The sequence below is a fragment of the Rhinolophus ferrumequinum genome, chromosome 6 (genome assembly GCF_004115265.2).
Source record: "Rhinolophus ferrumequinum isolate MPI-CBG mRhiFer1 chromosome 6, mRhiFer1_v1.p, whole genome shotgun sequence".
Lineage (NCBI taxonomy): Eukaryota > Metazoa > Chordata > Mammalia > Chiroptera > Rhinolophidae > Rhinolophus > Rhinolophus ferrumequinum.
The window spans coordinates 96,399,601-96,426,289 of record NC_046289.1 but is presented as its reverse complement, the minus strand read 5'-3'; the positions used below and the strand labels follow the sequence as shown (position 1 = coordinate 96,426,289).

Sequence of the window (26,689 nt, the reverse complement as noted above, 5' to 3'; positions counted from 1 at the left end):
TTAATGGTTTGGGTTTTCTGTGAATAAGTAAGGGAGGGAACGGAAATTTCAAGAAAAAATTAAAGTAGAAAAATACTCCTTTTTCTTATAACCAGTTATAGTCCCCAAGTCACTTTGTTAGGGTCAAAATACACATAAAAAAAATCTATACTGTGTAACTTGGCTTGTTTATAGTAGATCACATTTGAGATATGGGTTAGAGTAGAGTTTGTTCAGACAACAATAACAAATTTATAATGTATTTATTTTTAAATACTGTTACAAATGCAACTCAAACTTCCAAAGGAAGGAATTTATAAACTGGAAATGTGTATGTTTCTGTAAAGCAGGAAAAACATTTAGAACGAAATAAATATTCACAATATATAAAAACAAATGTGTTTGCCCTTGAACTTAGTAGCACTTAAATACCAAAAAGAGTTCTTAAAAGAAATCATGGCAAAGGGTGTTATAGGGAGGGAATACTCAAAACTCAATGGATATCATTTTTACCATTAAAAATGTGGGGTGATTGCCTCAGTTTCCCCATCTTACAAGCAGTCCCCAGCTCTGCTTCCTCTGATGGTCCCTCAGCCTCTTCACAAACTTCAAAATTGAACATGTAACCCACATTTTTCTAGGTCTTTCTTGTCTCCTTCTTAACCTGGAGCTTTCTTACAAGATAACAGCTTCTTTCACAACCTAGAGATGGAGGAATCTAAAGCAGGCAAGGGTTAACAAAAGGAGTTGAGGACAGAGCCACCATGAGGGGGAGGGAGGGACATGGCTATGACTTTTTCCAGTCTTCCGGGCACCAGGAATGGGTGGTTGACACCAGGATGGATGGGACCAAGACTCCTACTCCCCAGGAGAGACCTGGGAGATACCACAAGCTGGGAGCATGAAAACACCAATTCAAGCTAAGTCAGTCAAGACTGGAGAAGGCAAAGAGCTCCCCAAGGGCTGAGCAGACACGGTCCAGGAAGTCCGTACGCTTCAGGCAACGTGAAAAGTGGGTTCCAAGCAGAGATTCCAAGCTGATTCTGTGTTCCACTTTGTGCCACCTACCCATGGGTAATAAGCATGCTGAGAAAAAAATGCAGGGATCTGAAGGGGAATCCTGGCCCTAAACCAGAAGAGGCCAGGAGGCAAGGACTGCCCCCCATTAAGCTCCAACCAGAAGCCCAAAGATGTCCTCTTTCTTCTACGTTGTAAAGGGCTTTGCAAACACAAAGTGTTAAGCTTGCGGCTCCACTGGTAATAGAAACAGATTTGATTTTGCTGCCATTCGATTTGACTCCAAGAGATTTGGCACACCATGAATTAATGAACATTGAAATGCTTCCCAGCCCTTAATAAAGTCTTTTTACTTTAATTTCTTCATTTTTCATAAGTAGAAATATTCTCAATTTTTCAGAAGCACTCAGTGATATTTATGCCATTAGAAACAGAAGGCCTGACACACACCAGCTGGAAAAGACACAGTGCCTGCTTGAGAATCAGCTTCCAGTTCTGGAAAGGCTCTGCGACTGGACTCTCCCTAATGAGAGTGCGTCTAATTTTGTTCTGTGAAGAGCACCTTTGTTTCCTGGTAACTCTCAAAGGACAATCCCTCACTGCCCCCAGGATGTCCGCTGCCATTCAATACTGGCCTTTCATGCACCGCATTGCCTTTTTCCTCTTCCTCTCCCTTTTTTTTATTAAGGTATAACATACATAAAGTGAATCAAGTACGCTCGTTGTAAAGGTATGACTGTTGACACTTTTAAACACCGAAATAACCCCCAGTTAGGTCAAGGTTGAGAATATGTCCAACGTCCTGGAAGGCTTCCTCATGCCCCTTGCTCATGGATACATCTCCCGCTCCCACCCCCCACTCCCACACACAGATATCCATTATTCTGAATTTATTGTCACCACTAATTAGCTTTGCCTGTTCTCGAACTAAATATAAATGGAATGCTACATCAGACTTCATTTTGTGTCTCGCTTCTTAATGGTCAATCAGAAAAATTCATTCAGTGAATGAATTCATGCGAAATTCATTCAGTTGTTGCTTATATCAGTAGTTTATTTTTAATAGTTTTATTGGGGTATCACTGACACACAATAAATTGTGCATACTTGAAGAGTATGAGTTGATGTTCTCTCATATGTACTCACCAATAAAACCATCACCAGCATCAGGATAATGCACATACCCATCACCCCAAAAGTTTCCCTGCACGCTTGGTAAACCCCCTTGCTCAGCTTCCCCTTATCTCCCACAAACTGATATTCATTCTGTCATTACAGATTACTTTCCATTTCTTAGAGGTTTATATAAATAGAATAATACGGTACGTCCACTTTTTTGTGTATATTCTTTCACTCAACATAATTATTTTGAGATTCATCCGTGTTGCAGCATGTATCAATAGTGCCTTTCTTTTTATTGCTGAGTAGTATTTCTTTGTATGAATAAACCACAGTTTATCCATTTGCCTGTTGGTGGACAGTTGAGTCCAGTTTATGGCAAATAAAGCTGCCATGAACATTCACGTCCAAGTCTGTGGGTGGATATATATTTCCTTTTCTTGTGGGTAAATACTGGATCATATGATTGGTGTATATGTAACTTTTTAAGGAACTTCCAAAGTCGTTTACTCTTTTATATTCCCACCAGCAGTGTATGAGGGAAGCAGTTTCTCCACAAGTCCACCAGCACCTGGTATGATCAGTCTTTCTAATTTTAGCCAGTCTAGTAGACATGTAGTTGTATCTCATTGTGGTTTTAATTTGTATTTCCCTAATGACTAATGATGTTGAACATCTTTCCATGAGCTTATTTGCCAACCATGTATCTTCTTTGGTGAAGCGTCATTTCAAATCTTTTGCTTACTTTTATATCAGGTTGTTTGTTCCTTATTATTGAGTTTTGATAGCTCCTTATAGTATATCCTGGACACAAGTCCTTTATCAAATATATGCTTTGTAAATGTTTTCTCTCAGCCTGTGACTTGCCTTTTCATTCTCTTAAGTGTCCTAGAACAGTAGAAAGTAGTTTTGATATAGTTCGATTGGTCAACTTTTTCTTTTATGGATTATGACTTTGGAGCTATATCTTTAAAAAAAAAAAAAAAAGAGTCCTTTGGCTAGTCCAAAGTCATAAAGATTTTCTCCTTTGTTTTCTTCTAGAAGGTTTAAAGATTTAAGTTTTACATTTAGATCTATGACCAACGTTTAATTTTTGTATATTGTGCAAGGTATGGATTGAATTCACTCTTTTGCATGTGGATATCCAATTGTTCCAGCATTAATTTTTGAAAAGACTATCGTTTATCCACTGAATTACCTTTGCACCTTTATCAAAAATCAGTTGTCCATATATTTGTGGGTATATTTCTGTACTCTTTTCTGTTCTACTGCCTACTCATATTTATCTACCTTTACGCCAATAGCATGCTATCTTGATTACTGTAGCAAAATCATACCTAATAATATACATGTTAGGAAGTATAACTCTTACAATTTTGTTCTTCTTTTTGAAATTTGTTTTGACTATTCTAGGTCCTCTGCATTTTCATAAAGAGTTTTAAATCACTTTGTCAGTTTTTTGCAAAAAGTCTGCTGAAACTTTTATTGGAATTGTGTTAAATCTATAGATCAATTTTGGGACAAAAATTAAACAGTATTGAGTTTCTTGACTCATAAATATGGAACATTTCTCCATTTGTTTAAGTATTTAATTTCTCTCAACAATGTTCTGTAGTTATAAGTGTATAGGTCTTTCACCTCTTTTGTTAGCTTTATCCCTAAGTATTTCATATTTTTCATGATATGAATTATATTTTTTTAATTTAATTTTTCTATTGTTCATTGGCAGTATATAGAAATACAATGATCCTTCACATATTGATCTTATATCCAATAACATAGCTAAACTCACTTATTCAAGTAGCCTTTTTTAGATTTCATCAGATTTTCTACAGACAATTTTGCTGTCTCCAATAAAGACAATTTTACTTCTTTCCTTTCAATCTGGATGCAATTTATTTCTTTTCATTGCCTGGATGCACTGTTTAGAACTTCCAATACAGTGTAGAATAGAAGTGGTGAGAAAAAAAAGACATCCTTGTGTTTTTCCTGGTCTTAGGAGGAAAACATTTAGTCTTTCATCATTAAGTATGATTAGCTACAGGTTTGTTAATAGGATGAAATACACCGATTCATTTTTACATGTTAAATCAACCTTGTATTCCTGGAACACAAGCCCACTTATTCAAGATGTATTATCACTTTCTATAATGTTGGACTTCATTTGATAAAATTTTACATAGAACTTTTGTACCTAGGTTTATAATGGATAATTGCCTAGAGTTTTCTGTTAATATCTTTATTTGGTTTTAGCATGTAATGCTGGTCTCATAGAATGAGCTGGGAAGTTTGCTTCCTCTTCGTCTGGAAGAGTTTGTGTAAAATCAGTATTATTTCTTCCTTACATATTTGCAAGAATTTACCAGTGGAAGCCATCGGGACCTGGAGTTTTCTTTGCAAGAAGGCTTTTAACTACAAATTCCATTTCTTTAAAAAATATAGAAATCTTCAAGTTATGTATTTCTTCTGAGCAAGCTTTGGTGGTTTTAATCTTTCAAATATTCTGTCTTTTTCATCTAAGTTGTTGAATTTATAGTAATAAAGGTATTCATAATATTTCCACATTATCCTGTAATAGCTACAGAATTTGTGGTGATGTCATCACTCTGTCTCCTGCTAATGATTACTTCTTGTGTCTTTACTCCTTTTTTATCCTGATCATTCTGGGTCAAGATTTATCCATTTTCTTGATCTTCTCAAAAAACCATCTTTTGGTTTAAATGGTTTTCTCTATAGTTTTACTGTTTCTATTTTATAGAATTCTGCTTTGATCTTTATTATTTCCTTTCTTCTTACTTTGAGTTTAATTGCTCTTCTTTTTTTAGCTGCTTATGGTAAAAACTGACATCATTGATTTGAGGCCTTTTTGTCTTTATAGGTATTTAGTTGTATAAATTTCCCACTCGGAGCTGTTTTAGCAACATCTCACAATTTCTGATATTTTGTGTTTTCTATTTAATTCAGGTCAAAGTATTTTCTAACTTCCCTTTCATTTCTTCTTTGACTCCTGAATTATTTAGCAATGTGTTATTCCACTTCCAAACATTTGGGAATTTTCCAAATGTCTTTCTGTTATTGATTTCTAATTTAATCCCACGGTGATCAAAGAACCACCTGTGACTTGAACCCTGTTATACTGAGACTTGTTTTACGGCCCCCAATATTGTCTATCTTGGTAAGTGTTCTTTATGTACCTGAAAAGAATGCATGTCTGATTTTGTTTGACGGACAGTTCTACATACAATGTCCGTTAGGTCAAGTTGGGTGATAGTCGTAGTCAAGTCATGTTTCCACTGACTTTTCTGTCTATAAGCGCTATCCTTATCAATATTAGGAAAGGGGTATTGAAATCTGACTATAATTGTACATTTGTTGTTTCTGCTTGCAGTTATATCAGATTTTGCTTCAGTAATTGGAAGCTCTATTATTAGGCACAGAAATGTTTAGGATTGTTATGTCCTCTTGAGGAATTCACCCCTTTATCATTCTGAAATGACCCTCTTTACCCTTGGTAATGTATATTCTTTGCTCTGAAATCTACTTCATCTGATAGTAATAAAGTCCCTCCAGCTTTCTTCTGATTAGTGTTCACATGATAAATTTTTTCTAGCCTTTAACTTTTAAACAATTTGTGTCTTTATGTTTCTTATAGAAGCATACAGACGTGTGTCTTGTTGTTTATCCAATCTGTCCACCGCTGCCTTTTAGTTGAAGTATTTTTGTGATTATTAATATAATTATATTTAAGTCTACCATCTCACTATTTGTTTTCTCCTTGTCCTATTGATGATTTGATCTCTTTTCCTCTATTTCTGACTTCTTCTGAATTATTTGAGTATTTTTATGATTCTACTTTTTTTCCTTTTTTGGCTTGTGAGCTAAACTTCTTTGTTTTCTTACTTTAATGGTTATTTTAGGGTTTATAGTATACATCTCATCACAGTTTACCTTTAAATAAAATACCATTCTACATATATTATAAGAATCTTACCATACTATCTTTCCATTTATCTTCTTCTAGCATTTATACTATTGTCATACATTTTACTTATACATATGTTATAAACCCCACAACACGTTATTATTGTTATGATGATGATGATGTTTATTTAAAGAATCAGTCTTTAAAAGAAATTTAAATAATTTTTAAAACCTTATATATTTATCCATGTAGTTATCACTTCTGGTGTATTTCACCTTTGTATAGATCCATATATTCACCTAATATTTTCCTTCTGCTTAAAGAACCTCCTTTTATAATTCTGTGGTGCAGGTATAATTCATACAATTGTATGTATGTATGAAAATGTCTTTATTTTACCTTTATTTTTGAAAGATTTGTTTGTGTGTATAAAATTCTAGGTTGACAGTTTTATTCTTTCAATACTTTAAAGATGTTGCTTTACTTGCATAAGTAACAGGAAACAAGGAATCTTCTGTCATCCTTATCTTTCTTTCTGTGTATATGATGATGTCCTCTTTATCTAGGGACTTTTAAATTTTTTTCTCCTTATCACTCGTGTTGAGCAATTTGATTGTGACTTGGTACCATTTTCTTCATGTTTCCAGTGCTTGGAGAACATTGATATTTTGGGGGTCATAATTCCAACAAATTTGGAACATTTTCTAATATTTTTTAAATATTTTTTCTGACACCCCCCCCTTCCCACCTCTTCAATTGTACATATATAAGCCCACTTGAAACTGTCTCAGAGCTTACTGACACTCTGTTCATCTTTTTAAATTCTTTTTTTTCATTCTGGAGAGATATAACAGTTTCTATTGTTGTATCTCCAAATTCACTATCCTGTCTTCTGCACCGTCTAATCTACCATTAATCCTGTCTAGTGTATTTTGCAATCAGACCTTGTCATTTTCATCTCAGAAAGTTTGATGAGGGTGTCTTTTATATCTTTCATGCCTCTACTTAACTTTTCTAATATATGGAATACAGTTTTAATAACTTTAAATATCCTTGTTTTCAAATTCTAAAATCTGTGTCGGTTCTGAGTTTGTTTCAATTGGTTGATTGTTCTCCTAATTATGAAAAATAATGCTAATATTTTTCTATTTCTGTGCATGTCTGGTAACCTTTGACTAAATGCCAAACATCTTCAATTTTACCTTTTTGGGTACTATTCCTATATGAGCTTTGTGCTGGGATAGTTAAGTTATTTAGCAACAGTTTGATCTTTTCCAGTAGTACTTTTGTTATCTGTTAGTTAGGCCCAGAGCAATACACACTTTAGGGTCAATTTTTCCCCCAGTACCAAGGCAAGAGGTTCCTGAGTATTCTGTCCATTACTCCTGAATTATGAGTTTTTAAAGTCTGGCTGCTGGGAAGAGTCACTGCTCCTGATCCTGTATGAGTACTGTCCCCTTTAATCCTTTTGGGCAACTCTTTTCTGGCCTCAGGTTGCTCCTCACATTTGCAGATCAGAACTGCATCGTATCCTTGAGGAGAACCCCCTGCAGATCTCTGCAGTCTCCTCTCTGTGCAGTTCTCTCCTCTCTGGTCCTCTGTTCTGTAGACTCTCATCACCTTGGTCTTGCTGGACTTTCCAATCCATCTCCTTAACTCAAGGAGTCCAACAGGTTCTGCCTGGATTCCCGTTTTCTCCTCCTTTGCCAAGGTTAGAAAATTCTCTCAAGGTAGTTAGCTGGGGAAATGTTAGGGTTCAACTCATTTGATTCCCATCTATGAGGAATCACTGCCTTTTGTTGACTCATATCCAGGATTTTGAAAACCAGTGTTTCATATGTGTGTCCAGTTTGTTTTGGTTTGGTTGTTTCAGGTGAGAGGGTAAGGGAAAATCTAGTCCCTGTCACTCGGTCTTGGCCATTTTGCTCTTGTTCTAGATGGGACGGTAAATTTGATCCCTGTTATTCCATCTTGGTTGAAAACAGTAGTCTATTTGTTAGTTGTTGCTTAGTGTTATCTTGTATGGATAGACAATAATTTATTTATCCATTCTCTTGTTGATAGACTTTTGGATTATTTCCAATTTTGAGATATTGTAAAAGAAACTTCTATCAACATCCTTATTGATATTTTTTGGTGAATACCAAAACTCGTTTCTCTTGAGTTAAACGCCTAGGAGTAGAATAGACAAGTCATTGAATAAGCATATGTTTAGCTTTAAGATACGCTGCCAAACAGTTTTTCAAAGGGGTTTGTTATTTTAAACTCCCATCAGCAATGCACGAAAGTTCCAGTTGCTCCACACCCTCACCAGCTCTTGGTATTGTCAGTGTTTTCCATTTTAAACCACTCTGGTGGTGTCCCATTTTAATTTGTATTTTCCTAAGGCCTAATGATTTTGACTGGGCACCTTTTCATATGCTTATTGGCCATTAGAATGTCATCTTACATGAAGTGTCTGTTCAAGTCTTTAGCCCATTTTAAAATTGGATTGTTTAACTTTGTCTTAATGATTAGTAGGGGTCTTTATATATATATTCTGAACATAAATCTTTTTTCAAATATATTGTGAATATCTTCACCCTGTCCATGGCTTATCTTTACACTCTTAATTATGGTGTATTTTGATAAACAAAAGTCCTCAATTTTTCACGTAGGACAATTCTTTCATGGCTAGTTCTTTTGATGCACTGTTTAAGAAATCCTTGCCTACTCCAAATCATGAAGATATTTCCATATGCTTTCTTCTAAAAACATTACTGTTTTTCCTTTCTTCTTCTTGAATACGGCAGCAATCATATGAGAACTTTTATGTAGACTTAAACTTCCTTTTGCCCTTCAATAGGCTTTCTGTTCAATATCCAACTGTATGACATTGTCAAGAGGCAACGTGAAGTCACTGGCTGCACACCCTACTGCACTAATAGTAGGCGTTAAACCCATTACAAAGTCCCTGATGTTCACATTGTGACTTGCTAATCAGTTAGGAAAACAAATATTTTACTTCACCCTTACTTCATTCTGTAGTGTCTGTTCTTTTTGTTTGAAAGTTTCTATAAATAACAGGTTGAAGAGCACTTCTCTTTGGCTGCTGGCCCGAGGAGTTAAGTTTTTATTTCCTTCTTCTAGTTTTTCATTTTTTCCTAAATTCTCTATAATAAACATGCATACTTTTAATAAATAGACTTAAAAAAACAAGGCAGTTGTGATTAAAGTATATGTATAGTTTTTTCCATTTTTGTAGGAATAAAATATGATGTTTCCCAATTCTTTTCTGTACAGGGTATATTGACCATACACACTATGACTTGCTCTGTGAATGTCTATTCGGTAGACAGTAGAACAGTGTCATTACTTAACAGCTTTCTACAACTTGCATACTTTCTATGTGTATATAATGCATGGTTTTTATAAAAGCCTTGGTCAAGCTTTTTCCTGTTCTTGGTCTTACTTTATCTGCAAATGAAGCCACACAAGTTTTAAAAATAGAATCATTTGCCAATGCCATTAAATAATTACCAAGAGCAGAGGCTGAAAAATCCTTTGTGATACTGTCCATGCTGCAGGAGCAAGAGGAGGATTTCTGGATAGAAATATCTGGAAAGAGCTACGTACATTCTGCACCAGAGACCCCCTTTCCTGCACTGTTATGGGACGTTTATCACAGACTTGTATTCAGTCACCCAAGCAGCATTTAAAAATGCATAGTTTATTTGACAGCATTTACAAATTATGTCTTTTCCTCAGAATAATTTACACTATAGAAATGTTTCCATATGCTAAAGTTGGACATGCTGTTGTAATGAGAAAGACAATGATGTCTTTTAGTGGATAATTTTCATATACATACTAAATTATAATATGCACAAATCAGTAATGCTGTCCCTTAAGAATTTACCATAAATGGCTTTCTAATTGTTTTTGCGGCTTTCAGTTACGGAGTGGGAGTGGATTTTACCACAAAACAATGAGTCAGCAGGAATTCAATTATGATTTATCTAAGTAATGAAAACAATTTGATAGTAATCATAATTCTCTTATGCTTTAATGAAAAAGTATACTTTTTTCTTAAATTCTTTGTGTTCCTCAAAGTCTCAGGTGGAGACAATTTCTAAACATTCCAAAACATGTACACTTGCAGTTAACTCCTCTCTACCCTGCCTCTAGAGCAGTGGTTGGCAAACTGGGGGATCACAAGTCAAATCCAGCTCACCACCTATTTTGTAAATAGTTTTATTGGAACACATTCATTTACATATTGTCTATGACTGCCTTTGTGCTACAAAAGCAGGGTTGAGTAGTTGCGATAGAGGCTTTGTAGCCCAGAAAGCCTACAATATACACAACTGACCCTTCATAGAAAAAATTTCTGACCCTTGTTTTAATAAGTGCCTCCTTATTTTTATGTGGCAGAAATAAATGGATGCTACTATGGTCAGTCCTGTTTCTCCTGCCCTAGGAGTAAGTTTTTATTTCCTTCTTCTAGCTTTTCATTGTTTTCTAAATTCTCTATAATAAACATGCTTAATTTTCGCATGGATTTTGAGGCTATAACCAAGCAAGATGACAGCTGCAGTTCCACAAATCTCCGATAGAAACATCAAGAAGAAATCCACACCCAAGAAAGTACTGAATCCTTTCTTCTCTGGGGTGAAGGACAATGACCTGGCAGCCAAAATGCATAAATTAATTATATTTGAGAACTGTCCTGAAATATATGCTCTCCCAGTGAAGAAAACAATTATTGACTTTGGGAAAACAATTTATCTCTCTACTGCAAAGTTCTTAATAACATTTTGACGAGGAGGTATCCTATAACAAGATACAATACTTTTTGCTCAATTATTAAATTCAACATCGTAAAGTAACACATAAACCATTTTTTTGTCATTTCTCAAAACAAATACTTTAAGAAAGATGAGGGCAATATCTATTTGTGAACCTTTCAGAAGGTTCATATATATATGAACACACACACACACACACACACACACATACAGGATGCCAAAAAATGTATATACATGTTAAGAAAGGAAAAAACTGTATTAAAAATTTAAAATTAAAATTACTTTGAGCACATCTTGTAATTGCAGAATTCAAACGTGGCTTGATATCGGTATATACTGAGTATTATAATTTTAATACAGTTTTTTCCTTCCTTAAAATGTGTATACATCTTTTTGACTCCCTGTATGCACGTGTGTGTGTATGTGTGTGTGTGTATTTATTTCAGGCTAACTTGAAAAATTAAGAGAAAGAGCAAAGTAAATTGATCATTTATAAAATACTTTCATCTACAATGGTCTATCTGAGCAAGAACAGCAAAAAAAACACTGTAGATATTGATTCAACTATTAAGATCAACAACTGTGATAATTCCAAACAGTAATAAATAAGACACAAGTACCTTAATAATGAAAATAGACCATTGTCTAAGTCCATTCCAGCTGCTAGTACAAAAATATCATAGACTGGGTGGCTTATGAACAATGTAAATTTATTTTGCACAGTTCTGGAAGCTGGGATGTTTGGGATTAAGAACTAGCGGATTTGGTGCCTGGAAGAGCCCATTTCCTGGTCTTCTCGAGGCATCCTCACATAGCAGAGGGGGCAAAGGAGCTCTCTGGGATCTCTTTTATAAGGGCACTCATCCTCTCATGACCTATTCACCTCCCAAAGGCCCCACCTCCAAACACCATCACACTAGGGATGCATGAATTTGGAGGGACACATTCAGTCTGTGGCATTCTGCCTTTGGCTCCCTCAAATTTACATACTTCTTGCATTGAAAATTCATTCCATCCCAATAGCCCCCAAAATCTTAACTGGTTCCAGCATCAACTTTAAAGTCTAGGTCCAAAGTCTCCTGTAAACATCACCTAAAGCAGATATGGGTAAAACTCAAGGTATGATTCATCCTGAGGCAAACTGCTCTCCAGTTGCGAACCTAAGAAATCAAACATGTTATGTGATCCCAAAATACAATAGTGAAACAGGCATAGGACAGATATTTCCCATCCAAATGGGAGAAAGGGGAAGAAAGGAGAGACTGGCTCCGAGTAAGTCTAAAACCCAATCACGCAAGTTCCACTAGAGCTTAAGGCTCAAGAATAATCCTCTTTGGCTCGATGCCCTGCCATCCAGACGCACTGGGGCAGTGGTCACCCTCGGCTTTGCTGGGCAGTGGTTGGGGCCCGAAGACTTCCAGGCTGCCCTGCCCCCACAGCTTTGGGCAGCCCCATCCCCACTGTGGCTCTCCAGGGTTGGGGTCCTGGGACCACGGCTTTGCTGGAAGACCTTGTCCTTTGAAATCTAGATGGAGGCAGCCACGTCCCAGGGCTCTGCTGGGCATAGTGCACACCCCATCCAGGTGCTAGAGCGTCACCTGGGGGCAGCTGAGGAGCTCAGTGCCACACTGCAGGGTGAGGAGACCACCAAGTGAGGTGGTATCAGAGGTGAGCCAGGTCCAGAAGGTACCGGCATCCCCTCCTTTGCATTCTTCCATTGTCTTGACTATAGCTCCTGGCTTCTGTCACGATGGCTGACTAATCTTATTAAGTGATCTCTCCACCTCACCCTTAGTGTTCGTTTCCAAACAGGCTTTCTCATTCTTTTTAATATGAATATGCGGAGAATTTTCCAAATCATTAAGTTCTATGTTCTGCTTCCTTTCCAATTAACAAGTCCATCTTCAAGTCTTTTCTCTCTTCTCGCATTTTATCACGAGCAGTCAAGAGAAGCCAGGCTACTCCTTCAACATTTTGCTTAGAAACTGCTTCAGCTAAAAACCTAATTTCATCGCTTGCAAGTTCTCCCTTCCACAAAACACTAGAACACAAACACAGTTCAGCCAAGCTCTTTGCCACTTTATCACAAGCACGACCTTTCCTCCAGTTTCCAGTAACATTTTCCTCATTTCCATCTGAGGACTCAGCAGAGTGGCCCTTACCATTCGTATTTCCACCCACATTCTGTTTGGGGTTACTTCGGCATGCTCTAAGAAGACTGAGCCTTGCTCTACAGCTCTTCTCTTTTCCTTCTCAGCTTTCATCAGAATCCCCTTTAAAAGTCCATTCACAGCCATGTAGGCTTTTTCCAGCATGCACCTCAAAACTCTCCCAGCCTCTATCCATTCCCTTTTTTTAAAGCCACCTCCACATTTTTAGGTGTTTGTTACAGCAACAACCCTGCTGCTCACTGCCATGTTTGGTCTTAGTCAGTTTGGGCTGCTAAAACAAAGTGCCAAACTGGGTGGTTTATAAATAACGCAAATGCCTTTCTCACAGTTCGGGAGGCGGGAAGTCGGAGATCAGGGTGCCAGCGTGGCTCCTTCTTCCGGGCTGCAGACTCCCCAATGTGCCTCCACACGGCAGAGCAGCACGCTCTCTCATGGTTCTAATTAGGGCACTAATTCCATTCACTCCCATGACCTGATCACTGCCCAAAGGCCCCACCTCCAAATGCCATCACACTGGGGGTTAGGTTTCAATACATCGATTTGGGGAGGGCACAAACGTTCAGTCTATAATAGGTGTTCTCTCTGATTCTTGAAATTATGAGTAGAGATGATGCAGAGGAGGACAGGGGGGTGTAAACTTCCGACATAACGATGTTTAGATCGTGACCAGGTTTTCCATCCATTCAGTCATTCATCAAGTATGTTACTGAGCACCTACAACATGCCAGCCTATGTTCCAGGAGCTGGAAATATGGCAGTGAACAAGACAGATCATGGGGCTGACGTCTGAGTGAGGAGCACAGTACAACACAGGCCCAGGAAAGCAAAGCCAAAACCAAATCCACAGGCCTAAAGGAAATGGGACCAATCAGACAAGAACATCAGGAACTTCTCCCAAGAAGGGTCATATCTAGCCAAACCCGTGTACACACTCTCTTTGCTTGACTCCCTCCTGTCCTGGACTTACCCTCTGAAAACCCTGCCTCGGGAAAGGTGCCGACCAACTCAGTCCCCCTTAGATACACACAGCTGACCTCTTATTCCTCTCAGAAGTGGCTGTATTTTGGTCCGTGTGGATACGAGGCATTCCTCGGCAGCAGGAAGGGATTTGGGGGACCTGCTCAGAGTCACATCATGCATCTATTTCTAAGGAAACACTCATCACACGCCTGCTCTGCCGCAGGACAGCGCTCGGCTTACTGAGGCGACAGTGGATAGTTCATTAACTATGAAACCGACAGAGCCTGAAGGGATGTGTGCTTGATCCTGTCCACTTGTCCCTCCAGACTCTCTGTCCACCGTTTTCCAGCCACCTCTGTGGTTCAGGAGGCTGACCTTCAAGGATTACATCCAGGGCGTTCTGTCTTCTGTCTTCGGTTGGGCTCAGCTAACGGGAGTCACCGCAGGGGACTGACAGGAGGAGGAAAGAGAGGGCCAGGTCCTTATTCCTGCCCCCTCCCTGCCTGGCCGCCGACTGGCAGGGGCCGTTTCCTTCTGTCAAAGACCACGGCTCCTTATCAGGGGTCCTCTTGCACAGCCACAGCCACAGCTCTCTCTCTAGTCATCCACACCCCTTGCCCCGAAGGTGCCCCTGGAGGGGGTAAAGCTCCATGCTGACACCCCGCTATTCCCAGGGACAGCGTCTTCTCCCCAACCTCCCCTTCACTGGCCCGTTCTCACAGCCACAGGCTGCAAAGCCAGCACCACTGCTCTCCCATTAGAGACTGACTCAGGGCACCAGCTTCATTTTTAAGCTCCAAGGACTTAGGACAGATAGGAGAACTGGTGAACATTCTATACCTGGTGCTTCTCAGAATCAGCAGTGACTCACCTTCAAAGAGAACAAAGTTTGGGGTAGCGACTGGAGCGACACCAGCCCCGTGCGCAGAGAAGGAACGCCTCTGAACGGCCATGGCTTACCTTTCTGTGTTCAGTGGAGGGCTGTGGGCAGACGAGCTGGAATCCAAGCAGCAGCAGGAATCCCAGGACACTGAGAAAAGAAAATGGCAACAGGCAGGGCTGTGAGCATGTCCCAGGCTGCAGACCCGACGGAAGGCGGCATACCCATTTCATCAGTGGAAGGGAGAGAATAGTCCAGCCTGGGCCCTGGGAGGTGACCCAGTGAAGAGGCAAAGGGCCGGCCCACGGGCGGGGAGGCAGAAAGGTGCTGTGGGCTGGGTGGTGGCATCGGCCAGGTCTGGGACCAAACGCAGCGTTACCAGGAACCAGCAAGGCTTCTATGTCAGAACAGTTAACCTCTTTGGGCCTTGTCTCCTCCCTCATAAGATGGGGACAACCACGGACGCTGGCTAGGAGCTTCGGGGAGGGCTGCATGAGAAAAGGTGGCATGCCTGACCCAGAGTAAGTGCTAGTGTGTGCCTGGTCCTGAGGAGCTGGAAAGGAGGGCTAAGAGTGGGCATTTTGATCCTGGCCAGAGAAGTTCCTCTCCCACACCCCGGCTTTCCTCAGAACCTTTCCTCTGCCTGTCCTTGGCCCTTTGGCGCCACACATGTTCTCCGTGGGCCGGATTAGCTGTGTTAAGCCCCACTGTCACCAGCCATGATTAGGGCTTGTCATCAAATAAAGGGAAGGTGTGGAAATAGGAGCCAGCTGGCCCTGAGACAGCAGGGTATGCTGGGAGAGCATGACACTTTGAATTCAAACACATCTAGGCTAGAATCCCAACTCCACCCTTCCCATGGGGGTGATCCTGGGTAAGCTAACATCTCTGCGCCTCAATGTTCTCATCTTCTGTCAGCATCACTGAGGATGACAGAGGTGAAAACACCGCACACTCAGGCAGAGGCGACAAGTACTGTCAAGTAATTTAAACGCCCGAAGTCCCTTGATTTGAAATCATCGATTGCATTGTTTTCAGCATCCTGCAGAAAGGCCATGGGTCCTACTTAGCTGTCTTTTTGAATCCTTTCCTAGGGTTTAACCCTGAGGGCAGAAGTTAAGCAACCCAGGGGTTCTCAACATTGTTGAGGCCTCCAACAAAGCTGAAAGACAAGAAACAGTGCCGTGTCCAAGAAAAACTCACCGTGTGGAGATGGAAATGAGGAAACCTGGCTGAATGAGGGGTTAGGGCTTGTGGAGTTAGAAAACGCTCCCTCCATCTCTAAGAATTCTAAATTCCACCCTAACCCCATTTGGTATGTAAATGAGCCCGGCCCTAGCAGACCACATGGAATGGACTTGGACACACTGCTTAGAGACTGTGTGTTGGGACAATAGCAGGGTGAAGGGACACATAACCAGGTGTTAAATGCATTCTTTCCATTGTCTTAGAGCTACAGCTAAGGCCCCAAAGCAGAGGACCGAGGGTATTCCATACACATACTTTCCAAAGAGAAGGGCTGCACGTCTATTCAGGACTGGAAAAGGAGGTGCTCCCCACCCGAGATGTCTGCCAGCCACAGGGCAGGGGCATCTCAAGGAGTGGGTGGGAACACAGTGGTAGAAAAAGAATAGCTTTTTTCTAGTTGTGTCCTTACTGGATCCAGTTTATCCTCTAAACCAAAGAATATGTTCATCATGACTCAGGAGTCTATACTTCTTGGTTACCTGACCTTGAGCAAATCACCACTGTGCCTCAGTTTCCTCATCTGTAAAATGGAATAATATCACCTGCCCTGCCGACCTCAAATGAGTGAATGTGTGAGAAAGCACGTTAGGAACCACACCTACAAATTTGAACCATCTGTAACACATTCTGGCACTGTTTACTCATGTAGAAAGAAAACCAGCTTGGTGTGGTTTTGTTAAAAAAACAAGCAGCAGCGCCATACATGTGTTATACCTCAGCCCCTCATTATGGCAGACACCTAAGCCACCTATCTGTAACACAACCAGGAGCACTGTGCACTACCGCTCATCCCAGGTCACATTTCCAAAACTTTCAGGGGCACTGGGGGCAGGAGAGGGAGGGAAAGAGTAGCGGAGGGAAGATTCTAGGTTTTCCTCTGTCTCCGAGGAACTGCATTCCAGGTTGCCTGGTCAGCTCTCCTCCCAGATATTTCCACAGCTTGTTCCCTCACCTTCTTCAGGTGTCTGCTCAAAGCTGGCCCTTCTCCATAAAGCTGCTCTGACCCTATAAAAACCAGCACTCCCTCTCCCAGCCTCGCCTGTTTACTTCTCTCCATAGCACTTACTGTCTCACAGACTGTCTTTATTCACTTAAATGTCACCCTATGCCCACTAGAATATAAGTTCTGTGAGATCAGGGAGTTTGTTTTGTTACTGTTTTATCCCTCAGCATCTAGCAGAATGTCTGCTATATACCGGGGATGCCAAAAAAGTATATACACATGACTTGTACTCATTTTTTCTTATTGGTGTATATTGAGTATTACAATTTTAATACAGTTTTTTCCTTTCTTAAAATGTGTATACATTTTTTGGGCACTTTCTATAGTAAGAGCTTAATTCATTCCGTTAATGAATGATGCTGTATCACCTTGACAACCTCTGAAATGTAGAGATAAGGAGAAATAGTATGAATTAACGTATCCAAAAATGTCCAAAGTAACGGGGAGAGCTTTTAGAAGTTCTTTTATGAGAGATTTATAAAAATCAGTCATGCTTTTGACTTTCTACGTGATGCCCCCAAATCCGTTCTCACTGGACTGACATGACGTATGGCATCAAAATGTTTGTAGGTGCCCCTTGCTGCAAAAAATGCAACACCAGTTGCATTTAGATATTCAAACGCTTCTTTTCTTCATTGAGTTGGGCTCTAGTGAGGCCCAAATGCATAGGGGTACCCAGTAAATTCATTCTGGAATAAAATCTTAGTTATTAAATGGGCTCGGCTCTGAATGGAATAGAATAAATTCCCCCAGAGGGGAAATTATTCTTTGGCTGCAATAACAGGAGCCAAAGCAATATATAACCCCTGAGGCCAGAAGAAACTCTGCCAAGGGCTGAAAAGTTCCCACCCCTGCTCAGTAGACTCTGTTTTGGGGATACCCCACCCTGCTCACACATACCTATCTAATTGGTAGTCTATAGCTGTGCCCACACCTCTTCAAAACACCGACAATTCTAGCCCAAATCCTTGTTCCTCCTGACCCAATTCAAAATTAATGTTTGGGGAATGCGAGAGCATGCGTGTGTCTGTGTGTGTGCAACTCATGTGTTATTTCACTTTGATAGTTTGCTTTGGCAAACTGCTCCCAGCTTGCAACGTTTTGACAGATTGAAGGCTACCAGGGCCCTTGGCAAACAAATCACACACTCCCCTCCAAGCGGCGGGGGAAGTCACATTCCTACCAAGACTTTCCAATTCACCTTGCAGAAGAAATAACCCAACGTTTCACACCAATCAGAAAAAGGAAAAAAAGCTATGCCAGTTCCCCCGCGCTGTTCTAGATTTTAAACACTCCATCATTTCATTTCCTCATGTAGAACATAATGTTCATTGAAATTCGGTACAAGATCTACATCATGGACCTGGGGGCGCTGGGCTTCTGTATTTGCTTTGACCCACCCCTCCCCACCGACCCCACCCACCCTCAACACCAGTGAGAGTGGGTCACAGCACAACCACTGTGTACCTCGGATTACCTCAATGAACTCTATACCACTTGGGCATATCAAGTAACAAAACACGGGAAACAGTAAAAAAAAAATCTTAACTTCTTCTTCAGTTAATACAACCCGAGAGATATTTTGGGAGCAGCCGGATCACTACTAATAAAATTATACCAACCTTAGCAAAAGAGGGCCAAAGCCTCAGCATTGAAGAGAAATCTCTTTACCTACTGCACTCTGGAGATCAAAAGTGATTGCTAAGCATGCATGTTACTGTGTTCAGCCCAACCCTCTGCCTTCCTTGGACATCAGTTAAGAGTAAAGAAAGCAAGAGAAGGAGCTGGGTTACAAACGACATTAGCCACGGAAGATTTGATGGTTCCCACTGATGTCAATCAATGCTCACAAGTATTATTTCATTTAATCTCCTCAACCATCCTATCAGACAATTTTACTACACCCATTTTATAGGTGAGGAAATTGAGGCATTTACTGAAGGGCACACACACCTACGAAGAGGAAACGCCTGATTTTGATGCTAGCAGTCAGACCCTTGGCCTGGACCCTTAACCACTGTGCTCTGCAGCCTCAGCAGGAAACAGCTCACCTTTAAAACAAGCATTTGCATTTTATCACATCAATTTTCTTCCCCAGTCTTAGGAGCCTGTGGCTTCACACATCTGTTTTACTTTCTGTCATTGCTTGCAAAAATAATCAGAAAATAAGTGGGTGCAATAAAATCTCGTTTACCCAGCCTCACGAGACAACATTCTAAGTTTTAAAATAATTGAAGCTAACCATTTAAATCCCAAACTTCAAAGAACAATAATGCATCCTATTTATTTCCTCTGCTTTCTCATACAGAGTAAGCTGAGCTTCAGTAACCTTTCTTAGATGGCTGAGCATAAGGTGACTGACGGCCTAGGGGCAGAGCAGAGGGACATCCCAGAGCTGGGGCTTCCCCACTGCCATGGCCCTTTGCTGTCTCCACCCTGCTGTAAGGCCTGGCCTCCTGTACTGCGGGTGAGACTTTGTCCTCTTAATCGGTTCCCTTCCAGTAGGCCTTGGCCTTAGAAACCTTTAGACAGCCAAGCTGCAACCAAACCGAGACCAAACAGACTCTGGGGAAAGGCCTGCCTGGCTTTCGTGGAGTAAATGTTTCCATTTTAGAGCATGAACTTCAGGACACCTATTCTAATTGCATATTGGTGATTTTTATTGCTTACTTCCAGGTTCTCCACTCTTGCAGCCATTTGTGTTTTATGGACCAGAGCCTCTGGGAAAGTGAGGTGTTCTGTCACCACACAGCTTTTTAAGACACAACACCTTTTGGTAAATTCCCCTGCTCAATGGGAGGTTTCTTGAGGAACTGGTTTCTCATCCATCCTTGCAACTAGCAGAACAATCAGCACAGACTCAGTCCAAACTCAGAGCTAATAAATGTCAAGTGAGTCAAAAAATAGAAGGATGTACTGAAGAGAGGGGAGAAAAAAAAGGAGAGAGGAAGGAAGCATCAGTCACTAAAGAAATGCAAGGTGATGCAAGATTTTTCATCAATAAAGTGTTTTCTAAGTGCACCCCAGCATTCTGTCATAAAAGTATAACTGGGAAAAGAAGGATTTCTATAAGCTGGAGTTATTGGTTCTGATCCCTGGGGGTGTCATTGTTAACCTGAGGTCTATAAATCTATTTGGGTAACTAAGGAATGGGTAGCTGGCAGCCCAGTGATATCACACCTTGACTACACTGAATCCTTTGGTACAGAATGTTCTAGCAAATCCCACAATCAAATACTGAGTGGTAAGGACAGGCTCCAGGTGCAAGGCTGTGCCAAGCATAAAGAAAAACCAATACTGCCTGAATGCCTGCCATCATTTTATAGGAAGGGGTTTTCCAGGGCAGTCCTCCAAAAACATTTTATTTCCTCCTAGCCTCTATGCCTACCATTCAGATGGCTCCTACCGGGCTTCCCACATAACATTCCAGCAGGTTCTTCGCTGATACACTTGTTCTCTTCTGCTCCCATCAGATGACTCCTGTTCATAGTCAACCATGTTCCCAAACCTGTTTATGCCAGCTGCTTTGTAATTACATAAAATGTTCAAAGAATAAGCCAACCCATGAAATGAGCACACACACACACAAAAGAGTAGTTAGTTGTTTGTTGTTTCTACAAAAGTGAAGCTCAATGCTTTGGAAAGATTCAATAAAGGCAAGTAGCCAAGGAAAAAAAAAAATGCTGGCCAATTAGGTGTGGATGAGACAACTGTAAGCGATTAGGGACAAAAATAATACACATCTAGAATTATTCTGTATTCCGATTGCCTTGCAAATGTCTTTAAATTCTCACTCCACTTTAAAGGAACCCAAATGAAAACCTTAGATAATGCTTGTGGGTGCGGTTTGTGCAAGAAGGACAATCCACGGTTCATGCTCCAAGTGTTCGGCCGCACATCAAAAAAATTGGTGAGTGAACGTGCATGTGTTTTAAGTTAAAAGTAAACTGTGAAAGGTGTGTGTGCATCATTCATATGATTTTTCTGCGTTAACCTATTTTTTGTAATTAACGAATAAGCCTGATCAGAAAAGAAAAAATTTCAAGTTTCTTTCTTTTACATAAAAGATAACCATTAATCTATGCATTCAGTGTTCAACAAATATTTACTGAGCATCAACTGGGCAGTGTCGTGGTTTCGATGGGGGCTACACAAACTCTGTCCTGCCTTAAAGTTGAATGACGATCCAAGCCTGTCCGCTTCTCCTCCCTGCCTCCTCAGCCCTTTTCACCCCACCACTTCCTCCCCTCCGCCCCAGCCCGCTCCTCTTATTCCTTTGCATCCTATGCTCCTTCACCCCATTTCTTGGTCACTGGCTTAACCCATGAGCCTTCCCAATTATCACACGCTTCTTTACTCCTAAGGGGAATCTCAGTTTTCGCTGATCAACCATGCCTCAAATATCACTACTGGGACCCTTCATTCTCTTTCTTACACACACAAACACATTTTCCTCACCCACTTCTGTCTTCCTTCGGTGTTAGGGATCTTTTTCAGTTGCCCCAAGAACAGCCAGCCACCTTTCTCTCTCTCATTTCCTCAATCCCTTTTGGTTGTATTTCTAAGTGAAGTAGCTGACAGGCATCACAGTAATATTACTGTACTAAAGTGTATATCAAGGAGAAGAAAAGCCTTTAAGTTTCAAACGACTAAAACCAGACACTTGACCTAGGGCCATCAACCTGTAAAATGCTTAAAATGATCCAGAACTCTCCATAAAATCTATAAAAACCACCATCTAACCTTGTAATCTCTCTAATTACATCTGCATTTCTTCAAAAAGTACTATTCAAAATAAGAATCACTGAATCAAGTTTATTTCCTGCCAATTTAACCAATTGTTTGGCGTTTTCAATAGTTTTGTTTTCATCTCTGTTCTCCTTCCAAACATAAAATCTGTCAACTATACTAAAGCATTCTGAGATAAAGGAAGAGCCGTGACCAAGCAGACTGGCTCTGAAGAGGTTCTGTGGGCTGGCCGTGGAGGGGGCCATCATCACTGGTTACAGTGCTCCTAGGGAGAAAACTGTGTTTCTTTCCACTCAGTTACTGAACAAATACATCAAGATGTAACTGTGCATATCGGAGAAAAAAAAAGCACCATTTGGAGCAAGTCTTTAAGAAATATAAACACTTCTGATAACTTAGTACTGTTTCCTCTCTAACACGGAACAGGTGACAAACATTCCTTAATCTAGCCCTGACGGACCCTTTGACCCAAAAGGATTTTACTTGCCCTGCGTTTTGCGTGGTGCCCAGGGCTTGTCTGAGGCTCCGTGACAGCCCACTAACTAGCTCCATGAAGAGTTAAAATGGAATGCCTCCTCTGCTACTGCGTTTAACTGTGATTCTTTGTATTACTACAGACTGAGCAGGGCGGACACTCTTGCTCCAGTATTGCCCAGGGCTGCTCTTTCAATGAGGAAGAAGTTGGCTTTCTGTTTCTCTGTGGCTTGGCAAAAACGGAGGAGGGATTTTTAAACTAAGTCTCTGCATATGAGAATTGTGAATCCCCTTAAATGCTTTTTTCCTCTCAGGAATTTTCTTGGCAGCTAACTTCTAATTTTGACCCGCTTTCCCTATAGGTAGAGAAATCCTCCAGCGTTTCCAATTGATCTTTATGCATTTGGTTGCCTTGATAAATATTAAAAAGCCCTTATTGTGTGTGTGTGTGTGTGTGTGTGTGTGTGTGTGTGTGTCTCGTCTACCACTTTTATCAAAGACCTCTTACTCAAAGTAACCAGAGCCCTTTTCCCCGGAACATTTTGAAAAGCATTTAAACAAAAGACACTCTAGTTTTTTTACATTTTTTTTTCAGGTTAAACTATATTTACATGGCTCTAGAAACAGAATGCAAAATAGTTTGTAAGTACCTGGCTTATGAAGGAGACCTGAAGGAAATCTCCAGCTGAGCGCTCCCAAAAAATCAGCTGTCCTCATACCTCACATATGCTTTCCCCAGCCCTTACAGCAAACCTCAGGGAGATGTCCTGCTGAGCACCCCTGTTCAAACAATCCCTTAGCAGGACACTAATGGCGGAGGCCTGTCAAGACTTCTGGAGTTCCACCGTAAGGATAGCAAGGGGACATCTAGCTTCCAACTCCTGCCACCCTGCTCGTTTCTAACCTGTGGGCAATTCCTCTGAAATGATGCACAGTTTGGAGGTGAGCCCACCAGGAGCCCCTCGAAGGGCGATGACCTCTGCACCACAGGTCATTACAGGAGGTGAACCGCTTACGGGGGCATCAATTAAAACTCCAACACGTCAAGAAAAAACTTGCAGAGTTCCTTGCAAAAGGGACTTCTCCGAAGTAACGCCACTCCCATGCAGTCTCGGTGGCCACAATTTTGAGGGTCCTCAGTACTTTTAGGGGCTTTTCTGATGGCAGCCAGACTTAGCACTCACTTGTTTACCACATGGTGAACCCATCTTTGGTCATCTGCTGCTCTTTTCAACCCAGTTCAGTATGTGACTGTGACCTCCATTTCTCAAATGTCCCCATTAGGTCCTCACCTAGGCTGTGGTCCTGAAGTGACCCAGTGGTCCAGCTGCTGTGGGTTTACAGCAGTGTGATGGAGCATCCACAAAATGGGTACATATTTCATGTCTTGAAATACCTTTTAAACTATTTTTTAAACTATGGTTTAAAAATGCACACAGGCTAAATTAGATTGGATGCCAAATATTAACCCTGAAGAGACCATAAAACATTTAAGTCAGCCTGGCCTATAAATGGCTGGATTGTGCAGAGGTTTTCCGGACTTCTCTGACTGCTTCCGCCTGTGAATGCCAGTGATGAAGAAGGCTACACCTCTGCACGAGTCTGTGGATGTCAGACCTGCACACATCTGTTCGTGTAAAATGATACACGCAACTACAGACTACAGCTCACACACACACACACTACACCCAGTTAAATGCCAGGCGTGGGTCTAAGAGATCTGCCTGGCAATTGCCCGGGCTCTGCTTGGGCAACCACATGTGTCACCACCGTAATGACATACTAGAAATCATTTTACTTTGTGTTACAAGTTCTGGGCATTTGGGGCTAATGTATAGTTTGGGGTGGGGGTGGGGGGGTGGGGGCTACAAGGTATCATTAGTGATTCAACTTGAAAACAGAAGTCCCTCCTTCCGCTCTTTTAAGATGCTGAATCAATTAATTTAAACAATATCCTGAGATTGCAAGATGAGCTTCTTTGAAGAACTGTTACTAATTGCAATTAGTTACCTACGTGGATCAAGATTTTCTTGGTATTATGCAGCTAAGGCAAGTGTAAAACCAACCAGAGGCTGAGGCTGGCGTACCAGCCATTGGCCATAAATCCTGATCTCAACTTCCGGCGTTTATCCAAACAGATTCATTGGTCTCACCATGTGTAAATATTACAAACGTGAACTTATAAAATAAATGGATCTTAATAAAATATTGCCATTGGCTATTTTATATGTTGAGATTTTACATAGGATTTTGGCTGGAGAATTTTGAAAAGGGTGCATCAGCCTCAAGAATGTTTGGAAAACGCCTCTGTGACAGACAAGGGCTACAGCTCCCGAGGGCGGCGCCCCTTTTCTGACTCTGCAGCAAAGGAAGGTGGTACAAGGTCAAGGACTCCCAGCACTGGTTTTTTTATCCTACAAACTGGAGATACTATTGCTTGTTCTACCCACCTCACATGGTTGATATCAGGATTAAAGGAAAAATGCAGGTGAAAGTCATAGACGGTCTGAGCAGAAGGATCTAGAGAGGTCATCTTTTAAATAAACCAGATCAATTAAGTCCAAATATGTGGGGATGCAGTCAGAGGACAATATTTTTCAAGTTCTCCAGGTAACTACCTATTAGGCAACCATGATATCTATCCACTGATCCAGTAACACCTTTATTTAAAAAATAATTAGTTAAGAAAATAATAAAATAGCAGGGTACTGCTTAGAACCTACGCCACGTGGAACACAGTCCAAGCAGCTGTCAGCACAACACTCAGCTCCCAAGCCCTCGGCAACTTCTAAAAAGCACATTTATCACAAATACCTGCACCTCGCACATCAAAAATATCAGTGGGATGCAGAGCCTCATAGCTAGTTACTGTAAGAAACCATATAGTAAAACTCAAATGTGGAATTTCTTACTCTCTTTTTAAAGGGTTCTGCACTTACCTGAGAGACCCCATGAAATGGGAAACCATGATGCTTGGGGTCCAGGAAAAAGCAAGGGCTCTGCGGGTATGTTGCCAATTTTCTGCAGGTGGGAGTGGTGTTCAAACTCCTATAGAAGGAACAACAATGCTGCTTTTAGCATGGTTTGCTGAGGAAGTTTCTATAGCCTGAGATTCTAGAGCCTAAATAGGCCAATGAAACCAAAAGGGAGCTAATGGAAGACGTTGAAACAAAAATGCCACTGACCAGTTACGGTTACCAGATTTCCCCACTGCAGTCTGATTATGTATGAACATGAGACACCAAATTTACGGGACACTCAGCAGAGTGACTAGTCCACAAAGATGTTCAATAAGTTAACTATCAATATGATTACCTCAGACTCCGTGCTCAGAGCAAAGATGGCATTTGGCCAACCTGCATTGGAAATTTAGCCCCATCTATTAAAAGTTACTTAATCATAGGAAAATCATTTTCCCTTTGTGTCTTGGTTTCTCCCACTGTACATTAGGGGTAAAAATACTAACAATAAAGGAAATGACATATTGATATATACTACAACATGGATGAACCTTGAAAACACTATTCTAAGTGAAAGAAGCCAGACACAAAAGGATAAATATTGCATGATTCCATTTATAAGAAATGTCCAGAATAAGCAAATCTATCGAGACAGAAAGTACATTAGCGGTTGCCAGGGTCTGGGGGTGGAGTGGGGCTCACGGGAGGATACAAGGTTTCCTTCTGGGGTGACAAAAATGTTCTAATATTAAATTGTGGTGATGGTTGTACAGCCCTGTGAAAATACTAAAAGCCACTGAAATTGTACACCTTTAAATTGAAGTATGGTATGTGAATTATATCTCAATAAAACTTTTAAAATACTGCCTCAAGAACTACTGCAGGTTGTTGTGAAGATTAAATGAGTGGGCATTAGTCCAGCTCTGATGACACTGATGCAAGAAGAAGAGAAGGAACACTTAAAATGTGCTATCACAGTAAAAACAGGGAGATAAAACCCCCTCACCTACAAATACGATTTTATTCAGAAACCCTCACTAAACAGAATTTCTAAGCATTGTCAAGTGAGCCAACAGTTTCAAAGCTTATAAATAGCATCAGAAAGCCCAGGATGAGAGGTTTGGTTGGAATGTGAGGGAATTTGGGAAGCAAAACCATGGCCCAGCCTACTCTCCTCCAGCACCTCCTTTCAGAGGAAGACAAATAAATGAAGCAAGGTTTCCAGGTGTGCCCAGGGGTCCTCTCTAGTAAAGCCAGAGTTTTCCAAAATTACTGGTTTCTGCATTCTTCCCAGGACTTCACATTTTCCTTTCACTAGACAGGGAGGATTGCGAGATAAGTTACTAGGACTTAATAAAAGACAGTCATAAGAACCATAAAATTCCATTTGTAGGATAAAATTATCAAGATTTTAAGAGTT

The 26,689-nt window shown here is 40.7% G+C and overlaps 1 protein-coding gene across 1 annotated transcript in view; it reads right to left on the bottom strand.

Moving 5' to 3' along the window:
* THSD4 (thrombospondin type 1 domain containing 4) overlaps positions 1 to 26,689 on the bottom strand; it is a 585,321-nt gene that overhangs the window by 534,096 nt on the left and 24,536 nt on the right. The window contains exons 2-3 of the mRNA XM_033109294.1: positions 25,249 to 25,357; positions 14,916 to 14,985 (exon numbers count right to left, since the gene is read on the bottom strand). Coding sequence (XP_032965185.1) covers positions 14,916 to 14,985; positions 25,249 to 25,277 — 99 coding nt within the window. The 5' untranslated portion in view covers positions 25,278 to 25,357. The remainder of the gene's footprint in view (positions 1 to 14,915; positions 14,986 to 25,248; positions 25,358 to 26,689) is intronic.